A 19,968-nucleotide genomic window follows, 5' to 3' on the forward strand; every position below is an offset into this window, starting at 1 on the left:
GGGAAAGATTCGGCAATGTCATTGTGAATTAATAGAAAATGAAGAGCAAGATGTGTATGTGTTTTTAGAGGTGGTGTGCATTTTTGGCATGATAAATGAATTGAGATGAGTGGCAGTATTTACTTTGATATATAGATTTTTGTTGCCATAGCTGGCTCCGGATCTCTACCACTAAAGTGATTGGCTGTTGAGCGTAGTAGTAGTTAGATAGCCAGTGTGAGCACTGGAGGCAGACTACCTGGGTTTGAATTTTTATTCCATCCCTTAGAAACTGTGACTTTAGTCGTGTAACCTGCCGGGTTCAAATCCTAGCTCTGCCTCTTTAAGTTCTTAAATTGGTGATCTTTGGGCAAATATCCTAGTCTTTGTTTTCCCATGTAAATGGAAACAATAGTTGCTACCTCATTAAAGAAGTTAGTTAATATAAATGCCTAGCACTTAGTAAGCAGTAATCAGTGTTACTCTTAGTTCTGTAGCTGAACTATGAGTTTGTGTTTTTTTTTTTTAAGTACTTAACTAATAAATAGCATATAGAAAGAAATAAGATAATTTCCATAACCTGGAGACAACTCTTCTCTGCTTTTGTATCAAAAGAGGGGAAGGAGGTTTGGAGAGAGATGTATGTTCTGTTTAATATGGCTCTCTTCCTTAAAAGCAGAGGTCGTAGAATGTGTGGTAATTTATATAATTCTTAGACTTGAAACAATTTCTGACTTTTTTTTTTCAGGTTGAGACTGAGCTAAAATTAATCTGTTGTGACATTCTGGATGTACTGGACAAACACCTCATTCCAGCAGCTAACACTGGCGAGTCCAAGGTTTTCTATTATAAAATGTAGGTTCTATACTAGAAGGGAAAATGTCAGATTAAATATTGGCCCTTGTAGAAACATCACTTTTTCTCTGTACGTTTTGAACTTTAAGAATAGTGGTTTAACGTTGGAAGGATAGTTACACGGGAGGAGTGATTCTAAAAACTTTATTTCTGAATACTCATTTGCAAATTCACTGCTAATGAAGAATTAATATTATTGTTGTGTTTAAGATGGTCAGACTGTTCCTGTAAAAATGTACTAAGTTTTGCTTTACTTATTTATATTTGTTTGTTTGTATGGGGTTCTCCAACCCCCACCCCCGCAATGCATTATTACATAGTTCAGTCTTAACATTTTATGTAGAAGTTTTATTTCCTGATTAACAAACTGTTTTGTCATTTTTTGGAACCACTTTTCATATTTAATTCTAGTCTATTAAGTGATAAATTTCTTGATTTTTGAGGTTTTTCAGTTAATTTATCTAGGGTTTTGCTTGTATTTGGCAATATGAAATCTCTCAGGAGGAGAACTAAATAGATGATGAGTTAGTCATTCCTGAAGAGACTTTTTGAAATTGTTGAAGTATACTTCTTTTTTTTTTTTTTTTTTTTTTGTGAGGAAGATTAGCCCTGAGCTAACATCGTTGCCAGTCCTCTTTTTGCTGAGGAAGATTGGCCCTGGGCTAACATCTGTGCCCATGTTCCTCTGCTTTACATGGGATGCCTCCACAGCATGGCTTGATAAGTGGTGTGTCAGTCCGCGCCCGGGATCTGAACCTGTGAACCCTGGGCCCCCGAGCAAACTTAACTGCTACGACACTCGCCTGGCCCCTGAAGTATACTTGTTAATTTTTAAATATATTTTTGTTATATATTTTATTTTATATAATATGGAAAAATTTTAACAGTTTATGTTCATTTAAATGGCATTATTCCTAATTCTTTTTTGTTGTTGTTTTTGTTTTGTTTTAGGAAAGGGGACTACCACAGGTATCTGGCTGAATTTGCCACAGGAAATGACAGGAAGGAGGCTGCAGAGAACAGCCTAGTGGCTTATAAAGCTGCTAGTGATATTGCAATGACAGAACTTCCACCAACGCATCCGATTCGCTTAGGTCTTGCTCTCAATTTTTCTGTATTCTACTATGAAATTCTTAATTCCCCAGACCGTGCCTGCAGGTAAGTCATGGAAGAGAACAAAAGCTTTCACTGTGAAAGTGAAAAAGGTCACAAAGGAGAATAGCTGCTTGTGTTTCTGTCTTGTTCTCTGGGGCTGCCTTTGTACGCTTGGTCATGTAATAATTCATTTGGCTCTTGATAAAGACAGACCTTTCTCAGTTCACTGGGCTAGCAGTTAGGATAATTATACTGATGGGCAAAATTTTTGTTGGTAGATTGAGAAGAATCTTTAATTTGTTAGAGAGTGGGAGAAGGGGGAATGAGAGGAATTATCATAGTAGAATTATCTTCATTTTTGTATATTAGCTTTTTCAGTCTTTGTAGGCATGTTTTTAATATTAGTTATACTCTTAGTGTACATATCATTTTGTATTTCAATACAATTTTCCATCTCATTAATGTATATTAAACTGTTCCCCTGTTTATACTTCAGACTGTTCCCAGTTTTTTCTTTTTTTGAAGAAGATTGGCCCTGCACTAACATCTGTTGCCCATCTTCCTCTTTTTTTTTCTTCTGTCTCGACAAAGCCCCAGTACATGGGTATATGTCATAGTTGTAGAGTTGTAGCTCTTCTAGAATGTGAGATACCCCTTTAGCATGGCTTGATGAGCAGTGACTAGGTCTGCGCCCAGGATCTGAACCGGTGAACCCCAGGCTGCTGAAGTGGAACACACCAACTTAACTACTATGCCACCGGGCTGGTGGCCCCAGCTTTTGATATAGATATAAATTTAGGGAATATCTTTATGTACATAGCTTTTTTTTTTTTAAACAGTTTTTTTAAATAAATTTTTATTTATTTATTTTTTCCCCCCAAAGCACCAGTAGATAGTTGTATGTCATAGTTGCACAGCCTTCTAGTTGCCTTATGTGGGACACGGCCTGAGCATGGCCGGAGAAGCGGTGCGTCGGTGCGCGCCCGGGATCCGAACCCTGGCCGCCAGCAGTGGAGCGCGCGCACTTAACCGCTAAGCCATGGGGCCGGCCCCTGTACGTAGCTTTTTATTTTTAAAAAATTATGGTAAAATATGCAAAACATGAAGTTAATCATTCTATTCTTAAGTGTACAGTTCGGTGGCATTAAATGCACCCACAATATTGTGTAACTGTCATCACTGTCTATTTCAAAACTTTTTCATCAGCTGCAACAAGATATAGCCACTAAGCAGTAACTCTCCATATTCCCCTCCCCTCCCCCGCCCTGCCCCGGTAATCGCTACTTTCTGTCTTTGTGAATTTGCCTATTTTAGGTACCTCATATCATTGGAATAATATATTTGTCCTTTGTAACTTCAGTATTCTTTAGTATGTAGGAATCAGATATTCCATGAAAGGAGAGAGTTTCTTGATGTAAGGTGGGTTTATTTGCATGGAAACCAATATTAATTTATCTAAAAACATTCTAAATGGTTAGTTGTCCAGCAGATACAGGTCTTTTTTTTTCTTATTTATTTATTTTTTAAAATTTTATTTTATTTTATTTTATTTTATTTTATTTTATTTATTTTTTTTTTTAAAGATCTTATTTATTTTATTTTTTCCCCCCAAAGCCCCAGTGGGTAGTTGTATGCTGTAGCTGCACATCCTTCTAGTTGCTGTATGTGGGACTCGGCCTCAGGATGAATGGAGAAGTGGTGCCTCGATGCGCACCCGGGATCCGAACCCGGGCCACCAGCATCGCAGCGCGCGCACCTAACCACCAAGCCACAGGGCCGGCCCTTTAAAATTTTATTTATTTATTTATTTTTCCCTCAAAGCCCCAGTAGATAGTTGTATGTCGTAGTTGCACATCCTTCTAGTTGCTGCATGTGGGACGCGGCCTCAGCATGGCCGGAGAAGCAGTGCGTCGGTGCGCGCCCGGGATGCGAACCCGGGCCGCCAGCAGCGGAGCGTGCACACTTAACTGCTAAGCCATGGGGGCGGCCCAGCAGATACAGGTCTTAACTGAAGAAGCTATAGCTATCTGTTCAGCTGATAGTATTGGTTGAGTCTTTCATTGTCATTCTTCCAGTCTGGCTATCCCACACATAGCTTCAATTTAAGTCACCTCCATGCCTTTGTGTTAATCTGAAGTGTGCCATTTATGCTCTTTTCCTACCCATTAAGATTAGTTCAGATTTGACTTCCCATTTGCTCCTTCTCTTGAGTCCTTGAAGTACTTTCTCCAGAATAGCACTTTACTATTCTTTTATAATACTCATTTATGTGTCATTCCTCTATTCCTAGATGTTTTAAGTTAGTTTATTGTGGACTCAGATTATGTCTGTTTCCTATTTTCTGTTTCTGCACCAGTGTCCAGCATCACTTGCTGTATATAGTATATAGTACTCAATAAATGTGGATTTTTGTTTCCTCTAAGTTGTAATAAATGGCTTATATGATCACATTTCCATGTGTTCTGTATTGCCTTCTTTTTTGCTTCCTTGTTTTCATTAACATTAAATTCTATTGAATTAAACTGTGAAATACTGTCTGAAATTTTCTCTTTTTGCATTAAAACTTTATTAAATAAGTGAGCTATTGACTAGAACTTGAAAATACCTTTATTATGCATATATTTTGTTGGTGCTTTAGGATGAAATTTGGTCCATATATTCTGTTTACTGATAGGCTTGTCAAAAGCATGGTAAGAAGTGGTGCTCCATAAGTTCTACTAGCTCCAGAGTTGCTCGATTACAAAATTAAATAGCAAGTTAATTTTCATCAGTTGTATCTGCTTTTCTTTTATTTTTCAGTGCTTGAACCCAAGTGCTTAATGTCATTATTACATACTGTGGGATAACTGAAGAAAAGATTGATACCAAACTTAAGTCGTTTCTCATTCTGTTTTTGAACTTGTTTAGTTTTTTTTTTTTTGTAATACATTTATGTAAATACTTATAGGTTGGCAAAAGCAGCTTTTGATGATGCAATTGCAGAACTGGATACGCTGAGTGAAGAAAGCTATAAGGACTCTACTCTTATCATGCAGTTGTTACGTGATAATCTGACACTATGGACTTCAGACATGCAGGGTGATGGTAAGGAAACTGAAGTTAAATGTCTCTTTCAGTTGTTGATCTTTTTACTGAGAAATTTCTTGGTATTTCTTTACATCAAGCTACAATTTAGACTCAGAGCCTATCCTCTATCAAATTTTAATTAGACTAAAAGACCTGTTTGGAAAAGGGGATCTTTTGTTAATATTCAAAGATTTAAAAGTTTTGTGTCTAATAATGTTTGGTAAACTTAGTATAACCTCTCCTCCCACACTGTGTTTTGCAAGATGGAGAGAGAGGAAGCAGTTCATTTATCTTGCTCAGATTCAATTTTGGGGGAGTCTAAGGTTAATTGTGTTTGAATGTTGTGATCACTGCTTTGGCTGAGTGGTATCCTCAGGTTAAAACTAGATGGTATCAGTAGGTATTTATGAAGCATCTTCCCTGTGTGAAAATGTTTTATTTAAAAAAGGGACTAATTTCCCTCTGGATTCTATAGAGCAAATGGAATGTCCTGCCCCTAGGTCCTTATTTAAGAGATCTGGTGTAGTGTCTGTTTTTATTTTTTAGAGTTTTCGGTTGTAACAGTTACTAAAGTATTTTACAGAACTTAATCTTGTAATGGGGCGGGGGAGCTTGATTTTTATTCTAAATGTAAAAGCCCAAATTTGTCACATTTGTTGATTTTCTTTTTATTTTTTTTTTCTGAGGAAGATTCGCCCTGAGCTAACATCTCTTGCCAATCTTTCTCTTTTTTTTGCTTGAGGAAGATCAGCCTTGAGCTAACATCTGTGCCAGTCTTCCTCTATTTTGTACATGGATTGCCACCACAGCATGGCTGACAAGTGGTGTAGGTCTGTGCCCGCGATCTGAACCCGCAACCTGGGCCGCCGAAGCATAGCGTGCCAAACTTAACCACTGTGCCACAGGGCTGGCCTCACATTTGTTGATTTTAAAGGAGATTTTATTCTGCCCATTTCCAAAGAATCATTTTTATCCACTGTAGATCATTGAATGGGGGATGACAAACTAGTGTGACGTGACTATTATGAGGTAGTTTTACAGTTGGTGATGGTGGTATGGGGAGTAGAAAGCAAGTTTGTTGTTTCAGCTGCAGATCTTTAAGAGTGTATTACCTCACCTGAAGCATATGTTGCATTGCTTGAGGCTAGCTCAAGTCACTGTTGGTCAACATGCTGTACTGTCTTTGGAAGCATTATCCTTTTTAAAGGTGCCTCTGAAAATAGGTATCAGAGCATATATGTTGTTGGTTTCCTTACTCTGGAAGGATAGAATCAGATTTTAAACTTTGGTTATGGTACTAAAATGAGAAGTAGGTGACTCAGCTCCTAAAGCTCACTAGCCCTGAAGTATTTAGGTATTTAACTAGGATTGGCTTGAGATATGTGGCACGTGTGACCTACTTGGACACTTCCAGAAAGCCAAATGGAGCCACAGATTACTTTTTAACACAGCACCTCAGGAAGCTACTACCAGTCTGTGGTACTCAAAACCAATTTACCATCTTAGAACTAATGACTTAAGGTTCCTTCCAGCTTTAAACTTCTATTGTATAATAACAATAACTACTAAGAAGAATGGCCAAACAACTGTGGACTCTTCACAGTTACCCCCAGCTCAGAGAAGACTAATATCTCTCTGCCTGTTTGAGGGGATAAAAAGAAAGCTTGTGGAGAGTTTGGTAAGCGGTATTGACCTAAGTAAGCTATACTCCTCTGACCTCTGGGGACATTTTTTTGAGGGTGAAAATAACAAAGAAGGTGACCTGGGTTGAAATATATATATATTTTTTTTTTGTGAGGAAGATCAGCCCTGAGCTAACATCCATGCCAATCCTCCTCATTTTGCTGAGGGAGACTCGCCCTGAGCTAACATCCACGCCCATCTTCTTCCGTTTTATGTGGGACGCCGCCACAGCATGGCCTGACAAGCGGTGTGTTGGCGCGCACCCGAGATCCAAACCCAGGCCGCCAGCAGCGGAGTGCGTGTACTTAACTGTTACACCACAGGGCCGGCCCCTGAAATGCTATTTTTTTTAGAAATTTGATGCTGGGTCTTTATAACTAAATTGCTAGATTACAAGATTAAATAGGGCCGGCCCCGTGGCTTAGCGGTTAAGTGAGCGCCCTCCACTGCTGGCGGCCCGGGTTCGGATCCCGGGCGCGCACCGACGCACTGCTTCTCCGGCCATGCTGAGGCCGCGTCCCACATACGGCAACTAGAAGGACGTGCAGCTATGACATACAACTATCTACTGGGGCTTTGGGGGAAAAGAAAATAAATAAATAAAATTAAAAAAAAAAAAAAGATTAAATAGAAATAAAGTTTATATTTTCTGATGCTACTCTTGTAGCAATAGAATTGCTGATAACCAAGAATTGATTAATTGAAGTAGACTGTGTCACTCCATTTTTATACAGAATCAAAGGTACTCTTTTTCTTGGTTATTGAGCATTGTTTTATGAAATGGATCGTTTTAAAAGAGAGTATCTTGTTTAAACTACTTATGTTTTCGTAGTTGGGAATGTTCTTTGTACAGAAATGTTTTATTACATTTGAGCATAGATTTCTCTTTAGTCCTAAAACAGTTTTATTTTTAATCTAATGAAATCCAGTTGCTTCAGTTCCTCATCAGTTTTTAAATTGAACAGTTGATTAATTTGGTTGCAGCAGATGAATTTTCATTTAAGAGCTTTGTCAAAATATTTGAAATTATGAAACATCATAGTTTAACAGTGAAAAATTCAAGTAGTCTCTTGACATTTTAGTGAATTAACAAACTATCTGAATTTACAAATTGTTTTGGGTACTAGGAAATTATTCGCCAGTTTTGCTAAAAGATATGATATTAAATGTTTTGTTAAATTGTTTTTGTTTTTGCTTAAAATCAATGCTGAATATAGAAGAATTGCAGTCATGGAATTGGCAGTTTTCCAGGATGTTACTTTCTGTTTTTTTTTTACTTTACTATGAAAAATGGTGTCAAAAAACATCTGAATTGAGGATTTCTAAAGGAAGAAATATGTATGGTTAACTTACACACTTTTATGTTTTTCAACTGCAGAATATGTTAATGTCCATCGTGTTGGAACATAATTCTTTAAAGGGCTGACCACTTTTTCTCATCAAGTGATTTCAGTCCTATTCTCTTAACTTGTGATCAGAGGACTGTTTAATACACAAGTCCATAGAGAGGAAATGGGTGTTCTTTCTGCCTTTTTCCCTCCTCCCCCAAAAAACAGTGGGCAAAGAAATACATATCCAAGGAAACTTTTTTTTTAGGTAGAAGGAACAGATTATTTCTTAGAGTGAAGTTTATACAAAGTAAAAAAGACCAAAATCTGACTCCCCTAAATCATTGATGTTTTCCTTTGTCCCACTCTCTTGGTTTAATTTTTTTGTGATGTTGCTTTCATATGATTGTTCTCCCTCCCTTTCTCCTTGAAATATAGATTCCTAAAGGAAAATCCAACTCTTCCTTTCCTAAAAACTCTACTTTGTAAGTCATTATCATGGCACAGTGAATTCTGCTTTTAGTTTTGGTTCTTCACTAATCATGCCTGCATATCATCACCCTGTTGCTTACAATACTGCCTGTCTTACATTCCGGGATGCAAAACCTTCTAAGACATTTATGATCTGCTACCCCTTTCTACCTCTGGTTGGGTGTGACTTATCTGACAATATTTTTATGCCAAAGTTATTTGGAACTTGTGGCAAATCTGATGGTTGCTTATGAGTGAATTAGAGTATGCTCTGTTGTTGTATGTTAACCATATTTTGGCAGTGTATTGCTGTTAAAAATGAGAGTCAGTGTTCCTCTCATTTCCTAAGTTTGAATACATTATTATTCTTTGGGGAACAATTGGGTGGTCCATCATTTCTTTCCTCAGTAAAAGGTTATTTTTGTTTTTCTTTGTGTGTCTTTTTCTATATGAGTCGAAGATCTTTATGTACCTTAAGTACTTTTTTAGTCACATATTATTGCCAAACATTTTTTTCACAAAAGAAATTTTAAGATGACTAAAAGTATCTTTACTTGACCCTTGTTGCCTTGACAGCATTTATCATTTATTATATCAAGGTCTTTAAGACTGTTTAAAAGCGTTCCTCAGGGTAAATGCTTTATGTCTGTAGGCAGCCAGTCTTAGTGTCATTTGTCTATCCTAATTAAGTAATTTAATAAGCAGTGTGAATGGATGGATTGTCTGAACTGTCATTCTGTTGTCTGAACAGATTGTTGGATTAATTTTCATTTATTTTGACTCAAACTAGTAACTCTGTAGGAATTATAAGTGGTTTGTTAAAACACAAAAGAATGTAACTTTTACTTGTTTGATTATTTTTTGGCAAAAGCCTGCATGCTTCTTTATTATGGCTGACATATTTAATGCTTATTAATAGGTAGATGATTCTTCAGTGAATAGGCTGGCTTTCTATTGCATGTCATAGTGCAGTTGAAACTCCTCAGGCTAATCATCATGTTCAAAGGGAAAAGAAAAATGGCATGAGAGAACTGGTCCAAATGCCCTTCTTTAATAACCTCAGTGGTCTGGTTTACTTTGAGCATGCTGTTACACTCTGGAGTGAGAAATCTGGTTTATGGTTTGGGGTGACTAGCTAAGATACAAAATGTAAAATATTCATTTACAAAAGCAGAACTCTCCCTCCAAAACTATAGAAGTCCTTTGGAGCATTTTACTGCTCTCTTCTCTTTATTGAAGCATTTCTGATATAGAGCTTGTGGGTAAGTTAGATTTTGCAAAAAATTTTAAAATACTCTTGATTGTTGAAGAGGTGAGGTTATTGAGAAAGAGTGTTTTGACCCAAGATGTACATGAAAGCTTGAAAATCATTTTAATAGTATGGTTACCTTGGCTGTCTACTTTAAGAGCTTACTTAGCATAAAAACATTGACTTTTACTATGCATCAGTTTTTTTCATCCTATTGACCATTCAGGACCTTGATCCAATAGCACCTTTTGGCTTAGGCATCTCAGGTGTCAAGGATGGTAGACGTCCTTTGCCTGTCTGTATTCAATACCGATTGTAATAAATACAAGGGGTCTTTATGCTTGGAATGGTACCTTTGTGGCCAAAACAGCCTAATGGAGTCGGTATGAAATAATTGACTGTCATTCTTCTCTGCAGGTGAAGAGCAGAATAAAGAAGCGCTGCAGGATGTGGAAGATGAAAATCAGTGAGACATAAAAGCCAACAAGAGAAACCATCTCTGACCACCCCACTCCTTCCCATCCCACCCCCCCTTGGAAATTCCCCCATTGTCACTGAGAACCACCAAATCTGACTTTTACATTTGGTCTCAGAATTTAGGTTCCTGCCCTGTTGGTTTTTTTTTTAAAACAGTTTTCAAAAGTTCTTAAAGGCAAGAGTGAATTTCTGTGGATTTTACTGGTCCCAGCTTTTAGGTTCTTTAAGACACTAACAGGACTGCATAGAGGCTTTTTCAGCATTACTGTATTGTCTCCTGCCAGATGTGGCAAGATCACTATTAGAAATGGAAATTACATTTGAAAGCCATTAGACTTCTAGGAGATGCAAGCATCAGAGAGAGGTTAATCACACTATAGAGGCATATGTGGTATCATTTTTCCTTTTTCTAATTGTTTAAATCGAATTTTATACCAATGTTTAAAATTAATTGAGTGTTAGCTTGAGGTGGTTAAAGGTTGTTTGGGGAGTTTGTTGTAATGGTTTTGCTGTAAAAAGTGTTTCAAACTCTGCTGAAATGTTGCTGAAAAGCATGGTGCTGGTAACAGTTCAACAATCCGTGGCTGCTCATTCTTGCCTACTTTTACTCTCCCTCTGAAGCAGGTTAGCATTGAAGGTGGTATGGAAAAGCCTGCATGCGTGTTCAATTCTTTGTTTCTTCTCCCTCCCTCTCCCCCTGGGCCCCCCTCCCCTCCTTCGCTCGCTCAACCTCTTTTGTTCAGTATGTGTAACTTGAAGCTAATTTGTACTACTGGATATCTGACTGGAGCCACAGATACAGAATCTGTATTGTTCTTACTGAAACACAGCATGGAATTAACATTAAACTTAAATAAAACAAACCTAAATTAAAAATGCCAAATATTACTGCGCCTCCATCCTTTATCCTTCTAAAATAAAATCTCTAGTCTAAACACGTTGACGGTATTGTTTGCCTGAATGTGAAAAGATCCCTTTTCTTTTTTTCCCCATAAATCCCTTGTCTGTTTCCCGAAGATGTTGTATATTTTTGAAAAAAATAATTACCTGTAACTTGGTTGTGAGAAACACTAAGAAGTCCAAATGAATTCATTACCTATCTTCTAACTAGGTAGCAACATGGTATTTATTTTAATCATTAAAGTACAAATGCATATTTAATACGAGGTGTAATTATGGATCATTTTCTAGCATGGAATTTTGGCTTTCTATCAAATAAGGCTGAATGTATCCTTTTTAGGCTGAGGTGAAGTTACCCCACCCCCTACTACCACCACCAAGGTCAGTGGCAGGAACAGAGAAGAAGAATTGTTCATTCTCAGTAGTACATGTACACACGGTAAAACAAGAGTATAGAGTCTCCCTTACTAGAAACGTGCAACGTAAGTAGTTTCTTCCAGAGATAGTCTATGTACATCATCGTATGTAGAGATTTAGTTAGTATGGATCATTCTGTATCAGGCATTTAGATGTATCTCAATCAAATGACTGCCTGACATCAATGTACTCATTTTTTTTAAAAACCAGTTCACTGCTTTTGGACATTCTTATTGTTTCCAGCCTTACTATTGTAAATGGTGCTGCAGTAAATATCCTTGTGACAGTCTACTTAAGTATTTGCATGTTCATCTGTATGATACATTTCTAGATTTCCTATGTCAGAAAAACATACACTCTAGGTAAATACTGTCTGTTTCCCTCCAGAGGGGTGGTTGCACTTTCTGGCCCTATCAGCGATGTGTGAGAACACCAGCTTCATTACCACAGTTGACTTTCTGCTACATGAGATGTTGACACCGAAAGTATGGGCTTAAGTTCTTAGTAGTAAAGACTTAGGAAACTAACAGATTAGTGATGTCGTAACAGTTTTTATCTTACTGAAATAGATGAGCGTGCCAGTAATGAGACTAAGCAATCATGTTTTCACGAATTGCTTTTCTATCAGATAGTTGGAGATAATCATACAAACAATACTCTGGAGCCACCTCCAAGAGATTTTCAGGTTGATCTACTTGTTTTCCAGCGGGAAAGTGGCCAAATGCCTGCTGCATCTTAGTCCAAAACAAGGAATTCATAAAATTCTGTCGTGAATTTTTAAAGAAACCAGTAATGGATTCAGGTTTTGCAGGCTGTTCCCACACTCAACACTAACGCGTGGAATGCCTGGACTTGAAGAGTGCAAATAAAAACATAAGCAATAATGGTTTTACGAAACAATCTAGCTTGTGGAGGAGATTGTCAAGTTAGGTACGTGAGTTTGTTTAGTGAAAGGGTTCCTTAGTTGGCTGTGTACACTTAATTGTATGTATTCAGCCAACTCAGGATGCCATGAGTATTTTCAAGGATGTGACAATCTTGGTATGGAGAGAAAACCTGCCACCCAGAGAAACCAATGAAGGCATTTAGAAAGGAGAACAGTGATTGGTACAGGTCTTTAGAAAGATCCGTCTCAAAGATTAGAAGACAGGCAACCAGGGAAGACTGCAGAAAGGTGATAGCCCTGTAAGGACAGTGTCACTCCCACTTTCTGTATCTGTGGTCTGGAAAGGGAGTTTTACAGCTCTTGGTTTAGTCAGCTTTAAGGATCGGTTGATTTTAATAGAATTTCAAGTTACGATTATAATGAATGCTATTAGTTTGTGTTTTAATTACAGTTATTGCTTTACTTTGAAAAAAGTTTTAAAACCAAAGGTTTTCTAAAATGTTAGGGGCACCAATAAATGGATTTATACCCATGCCTGGGTTGTGTGATAGGTGACCAGAAAAGCAAATCTCCAAAGTTAGATTTTGCTGCTTCTAGAAAGATGAGAATGGACTTTAAGTTAGATCATTGTAAGGGGAAGTTGATGGAATAAATGGAAATATCTAACTTGGCTCCTGCCCCAAACTGTTGCCATTGAGAGTTTATAAACAAGATCCCAAATTAGCTGCTATGTTACTGACTCAAGAACAGTGGAGTAGAGAGTGAGCATGCTGAAAAATTGACAAAGATGAAGCTTGCTTTGTTTTGAAAATTGTAACAAAAAATCACAGGGATCCCTAGTAAAACTCGTGAGCTTTTAGAGGAAATGGTCATACCGGATCCAACCTGGATCATCAAGATCAAACCTTATTTTGTGTCATATTTTGTTTCTTTGACTTACGAGGCTTGTAATTGATATTGACAATATTTAGTTAACATTGAGTATCAGCTGTGTACCAGGCACTGTGCTCGTTAGTAAGCAATGTCTGCAATCTAGCATGTAGATACTTAATTAGGTGAGTTGTTGCCTGCATTTTGCAAATAGGAAAACTGGGATAGGAAGATGTTGAGGAACTTGCCCAAAGCCACACAGCTAGTAGTAGTGAAACAGGATTCAGAGTTAGGTTTCTATGACTAAAGAGCCTATGCTCTTAACAAGTCATTCCACTTTTTTTTTTTTTTTAAATCAAGACTTACTTTTTTATTGAAATACATTTTCTCTATCCTAAAGTGATTATTTAATGTTATTTACTTATTTTCCCCCCAAAGCCCCAGTAGATAGTTGTATGTCATAGCTGCACATCCTTCTAGTTGGTGTATGTGAGATGCTGAGGCCGGAGAAGCGGTGCGTCGGTGCACACCCGGGATCTGAACCCGGGCCGCCAGTAGTGGAGCGCGCACACTTAACCGCTAAGCCACGGGGCCGGCCCTAAAGTGATTATTTAAACATTTTAATGTTTCTGAGATCAGCATGTTTTACAATGGATATGTGCCTTCAAAAGCTGTGATAACTCATATTAAGCTGTAATATATATATTAGAATTGAAAAATATAGATATGTCAGAATTGAGGAGATAGAATATAAATGATAAATATATTTAGGGCTCTTAGGTGGCTACTGTCTAAAAAGGAAGAGTCAGAAGGGTTACTACCTAGATTAATTTTTTGGCAATTTGTTTTTTAATCTATAACTTAATTTAGAAATTTAAAAATTAGTACTTTTTTTACAGTTGGAGTAGATCTTCCAGTTTAAAATAGTTTGGGTTGGATAAATAGAGCCATAATTCACGTAGATAACCAGTAATTATGGATTGTTAGTTGCTTCAGTACTGTGAGTTTTCTAGAGAACCAAAGTCTTAATACCTTAAGATCAACTCATTTTTAGCCACTTTTGGTAGAAATACTTCTAAAATACATTACTTCCCTTCTTTTTAAGAAACAATCCCTGTACTGTCTCAGTTACTGCTTTAGGGAAGAGCCTGGGTTGGCACTGTTGTTCCATCAGCTCGTTGTGCCAGCCTGTAGGTACAGGCTTGCTGTGTATAAGGGAAGGCTGAAAATTATTTTTCTTAAAATGTCCTTCGGTTTTTGGACATTTGTTTCTCACATATTGAGGTTAAGAATGTGTACTTGCACAACCTGGGTAGTAAGAATCATGTCCTGGGGCTTTCTTGCCCAGTCTAAAGCTATCATCCATTTTCCCGGTTGTGCTTAAACTCCTGGCACTCAGTTGGCACTCATGCTTCCATCCCATATTGCTTGTTTCTGGGTCTTCCACCAACACTCTTTCATTGCCATTTACAAGTCTGGTGCTGTAGGGTTGGGATAGGGCTTATTTCAGCACATAAGACTTCCTTCCCATTAATTAGTGGCACATTTGTAGCCATGATAATAGGCCATAATAACTGCTGAACTCCCTCAGAATTTGCTTTCAACAGAATTCTAGGAATAAACAACCTTTTGAAGACATTTTTTCACTCAACTTCATCATTAAGGAGATGTAAGTCAAAACGAGATACCAATTTCACCTTGGCAAAGATTATCATTGGCAAATATTAGATTTATAGACTACTCTGTTGTGGTGCGGATGTAGAGAAACATTCTTATATACTGTTGATATATATATTTTTTTAAAGATTTTATTTTTATTTATTTTTTTCCCCCAAAGCCCCAGTAGATAGTTGTATGTCATAGCTGCACATCATTCTAGTTGCTGTATGTGGGACGCGGCCTCAGCATGGCCGGAGAAGCGGTGCGTCGGTGCGCGCCCGGGATCCGAACCCGGGCCGCCAGCAGTGGAGGGCGCGCACTTAACCGCTAAGCCACGGGGCCGGCCCTGTTGATATTTTTTAAAGTAAAGTTTTTATTCAAGTATAAAGAAAAAATACGTAACTGAAAGTTGCACAGCTTGATGCATTTTCACAAGGGGAACACACCATTTAATCACCACTCACGTCAAGAAATACAACAGGACCAGACCTAGAAGACTCCCTCATGCCCTCTCTCAGTCATTAATTACCCTCTTTCCCCAGCAACTGAAATCAGTATCTTGATTATCACCATTGATTAGTTTTGCCTGTTTTTGACTTTGCTATAAATAGAATCATTTAGCATTTTTTTCTCTCAACATGTTTGTGGGATTAGTCCATATCATTGCCTGTACTAATAGTATGTTTTCAGGGCTATATTCTATTCTGTTGCATTAGTATACCACTTTGTGATCTATGGATGGACATTGGATTATTTTCAATTTTTGATTTTTTTAAAAATTTTTTATTTATTTAATTTTTTCCCCCGAAGCCCCAGTAGATAGTTGTATGTCATAGCTGCACATCCTTCTAGTTGCTGTATGTGGGACGCGGCCTCAGCATGGCCGGAGAAACAGTGCGTTGGTGCGCGCCTGGGATCCAAACCCCGGGCCGCCAGCAGGGGAGCGCACACACTTAACTGCTAAGCCACGGGGCCGGCCCTATTTTCAATTTTTGAATGTTATAATGTTATAGACATTCTTGTACATGTCTTTTGGTATATACATGTATGCATTAATGTATATATACCTAAGAATGGAATTACTGGGTCATAGGGAAGACATGTTCAGCTTTAGCAGATATTGCAAAACAGTTTTCCAACGTGCTTGTACTGTTTTACAGTCCTACCCGCAGTGTATGGGAATCCCAGTTGCCCCACATCCTCACTGGCATTTGGTATGGTCATTGTTAGTTGTAGTCTGCTGGTGGGTGTGTAGTGGTATCTCATTCTGGATTTAATTTGCATTTTCCTCATGATTAATGAGACTGAGTGCTTTTTAGTATGTTTATTGGATATCTGGATATCTTCTTTTATTAAATGCCCTTTTTTTTGCCTGTTTTTCTAGTGGGTTGTCATTTTCTTATTGATTTGTAGGAAATGTCTGTATATTTAGGAATAGAGTATGTCTTTTAAGTCATTATTGCAATTATCTTCTCCTATTCTGTGGTCTGCTTTTTCATTATCTAATTATGTCTTTTGATCAGGAGTTCTTAATTTTAATGTAGTCCAACTTATCCATATTTTCCTTTAAGATAAATGTTTTATATGTCGTGTTTAAGAAATATTTGCCTACCCCAAGATCATTAATCTTTCATGTTATTTTTCTAGAAGCATTGTTTGACCTATCTTGTCCAGGTCTAGAATCATCTAGAATCTGTTTTGTGCATGGTAATAGGGAGATGTTAAAAATAATATTTTTCCATATGGATATTCAATCGACCCAGCACCATTTATTGTTCCATTGGTCTATTTGTCCTAGTGCCAATGCTACACTGTAGGTTTAACATAATTCAGTATCTGGTAGTGTGAGCCCTCTGGCTTTTTGTTGTTCTTCAAGATTGTTGTTGGTTATTCTTGGCTCTTTGCATTTCCATATGCATTTTAGAATCAGCTTGTGAATTTCAGTAATAGAAGAGCAACAACAAAACCTGCTGGGATTTTGATTAGGATTTTATTGAATCTATAAATAAATTTGAGAAGAATTAACATCTTTATACAATTATGTCCTTTAATCCATGAACATAGTATATTCCTCCATTTAATTTGATCTTTAGTTTTTTTCAATAATGTTTTGTAGTTTCTCTATAGACATCTGACACCTTTTGTTGGATTTACTTCTAGGTATTTGATTTTTTGGTGTTATTTTAAATAGTATTTAATTGTTTTTCATTTTCAAATTGTTGCTACTTATTATTATATATTGACCTTGTATTCCATGACTTTGCTAAATTAATTTATTCTAACAGTTTGATGTAGATTCTGAGAGGTTTTTTAGACGACTATTTGACAATATAAATGAAAGTTTCAAACACATGCACCCTTTGCTTGTGTGTGTATGCTCACAAGTATATGCAGAATAAGTTCATTTCAACATTATAATAGCAAATTAGAAATAACCTAAATGTCCATCAATCATGGTACATTCTTACTATGTATACTGTGTTGCTGTTGCAGTAAACCATTCCTGCTAATATAGAAAGATGTCTGCATATAATGTTAAATGAGAAAAGTAAGATATATAATATGCATAATCTTATGTGTATAAAACAGGAAAAATATTCTGTATGTGTACTTGCCTATCTTTAGAAAATTTCTGAAAAATAGAACTTTTTTTCATTAAAAAAATCACTTTATTGAGGTATAATTGACTTATAAAGTGCATGTATATACACTATACAGTTTGCTAAGTTTTGGCATATGTGTACCCCTATAAAACCATTATCATAATCAAGATAGTCAATATAGCTTTCACTCAAAAATTTCCTTGTTGTACTTTGTAGTTTCCTCCTCCCTATTTCCCCCTCCCTCCATCCCCAAGCGACCACTAATCTGCTTTCTCTTATTTTACATTGGTTTGCATTTTCTAGAATTTTATATAGATGGAGTCATACAGCATGTACTCTTTTTTAGGGATGTGCGTCTGGCTTTTTTCACTCAGAATAACTGTTTTGAGAGTCATCCATGTTGTGCGTATCAATAGTTCATTCCTTTTGTTGCTGAGAAGTATTCCATTGTTATGATATACCACAATTTGTTTATCTAGTCACCTATTGATGGACATTCGGGTTGTTTCTAATTTTTGTCTGTTACAAATAAAGCTGCTATGAATGTTTGTGTGCAAGTCTTCATGTGGGCATATATTTCCTTTTTCTGTGGATAAATAGTAGTAGAATGGTTGGATAGTATGGTAGGTGTATATTTAGCTTTTTAAGAAACTGTCGAACTGTTTTGCAAAGTGATTGTACCATTTTATATTTCCACTGACAGTGTCTGAAAGCTCCTGTTTCTCCACATCCTCTCCAGCGCTTGATATGGTCAGTCTTTTTAGAAGTCCAATGCACTGTTCTTTGCACTACAGAGCCGGCTTGGTCTTCTTTTTAATTTCTCACTCTAATAGGTATATAGTGGCATTTCACTGTGTTTTTAATTTGTATTTTCCTAATGACTAATGATGTTGAGCATCTTTTTATGTGCTTATTTGCCATCTGTATATCTTCTTTGGTGAAATTATCTGTTGTAATAACAATATTGAGTCTTCTGATCCATGAACAAGGAATATCTCTCTAATAGTTTAGGCCTTCTTTAATTTCAGCAGTATTTTGTACTGTTCAGTGTACAGGTCTTTCACTATTTTTGTCAGACTTATCCTCAAGTATTTCATAATTCTTGATGTTTTTGTAAATGCTTTTTAAAATTCAGTTTTTGATTGCTCATTGCTAGTATATAGAAATAAAATTGATTTGTGTATTGATCTTGTATCCTGCAACCTTGCTAAACTTAGTTCTAGTAGTGTTTTTTGTTTTCTTTTGTAGATCTCATCAGATTTTCTTCATAGACAATCATATTGTCTGTGAATATCAAGTTTTAACTTATTTTTTTCTCCAATCTGGAGACTTTTTATTTGTTTATCTTGCCTGATTGCACTGGCTGGAACCTCCAGTGCAATGTGAATAGAAGTGGTAAGAGCAGACATTTTTGTATTGTTCCTGATCTTGTGGAGGATCTTATGCCTTTCACCGTTAGGTATGATGTTAGCTGTAAGTGTTTTGTAGATGCCCTTTATCAGGTTGAGGAGTTCACTTCTATTCCTAGTTTGCTGAGAATTTTTGTCAGGTATGGAAGTTGGATTTATCAAATGCCTTTTCTGCATCTATTGAGATGATGACAATATGGGTTTTCTTTTTAAATTTGTTAATATAATGAATTACACTGATTGCTTTTTTTTTTTAATTTTATTTATTTTTTATTCCCCCAAAGCCCCAGTAGATAGTTGTGTGTCATAGCTGCACGTCCTTCTAGTTGCTGTATGTGGGACGCGGCCTCAGCATGGCCGGAGAAGCGGCGCATCAGTGCGCGCCCGGGATCTGAACCCATGCCGCCAGCAGCGGAGCGCGCGCACTTAACCACTAAGCCACGGGGCCGGCCCTGATTGCTTTTTGAATGTTAAACCAACCCTGAATTCCTGGAATAAACCCCAGTTGTTATGTATTATCCTTTAAAAATATTTTTGAATTTGGTTTGCTAAAGTTTTGTTAAAATTTTTGCATTTATGTTCATGAGCCCATGCCTGAAAGTTCTGGGGTGAGGAAGTGTTAATAGCACCAAAAGTTTTTCTTCTGTGGCACTAAGGACAAGATAAAACAGTTGGCATTCATAATAGATCTTCAGGAAGGAATGGAAGAACACTTGAAATGGTAAATATGAAGGTAAATATGAAATACTTCTCAATTTCTTTAAAAATCTAATAAGTGTTTAAAGCAAAAATTATAACTATAGTGTAGGATTAATAATATATTTAGGCACATCATATGGTAACTATAGCGCAAGTGGTGGCTGGGGGTAGTAAATGGATTTATTTGATTGAAAGTTTCTTACATTTTACTTGAAGTGATACAATGTTAACTCTAAGAAGACCTTGAGAAGTTAAGGATATATGGTAATACCTAGGGCAAGCACTATATAAAAATAATGCAAATACCTCAACATAGTAAAGG

At 36.9% G+C, this 19,968-nt stretch overlaps 1 protein-coding gene across 1 annotated transcript in view; it reads left to right on the forward strand.

The window, feature by feature from the left end:
* YWHAE (tyrosine 3-monooxygenase/tryptophan 5-monooxygenase activation protein epsilon) overlaps positions 1 to 11,086 on the forward strand; it is a 39,869-nt gene extending 28,783 nt beyond the window's left edge. Inside the window, exons 3-6 of the mRNA XM_004433323.3 lie at positions 728 to 834; positions 1,786 to 1,992; positions 4,877 to 5,013; positions 10,144 to 11,086. Coding sequence (XP_004433380.1) covers positions 728 to 834; positions 1,786 to 1,992; positions 4,877 to 5,013; positions 10,144 to 10,196 — 504 coding nt within the window. The 3' untranslated portion in view covers positions 10,197 to 11,086. The remainder of the gene's footprint in view (positions 1 to 727; positions 835 to 1,785; positions 1,993 to 4,876; positions 5,014 to 10,143) is intronic.
* The last annotated feature ends 8,882 nt before the right edge of the window (positions 11,087 to 19,968 follow it).

This window comes from Ceratotherium simum, chromosome 16 (genome assembly GCF_057802395.1).
Source record: "Ceratotherium simum simum isolate JZ-2026a chromosome 16, ASM5780239v1, whole genome shotgun sequence".
Taxonomy (NCBI): domain Eukaryota; kingdom Metazoa; phylum Chordata; class Mammalia; order Perissodactyla; family Rhinocerotidae; genus Ceratotherium; species Ceratotherium simum.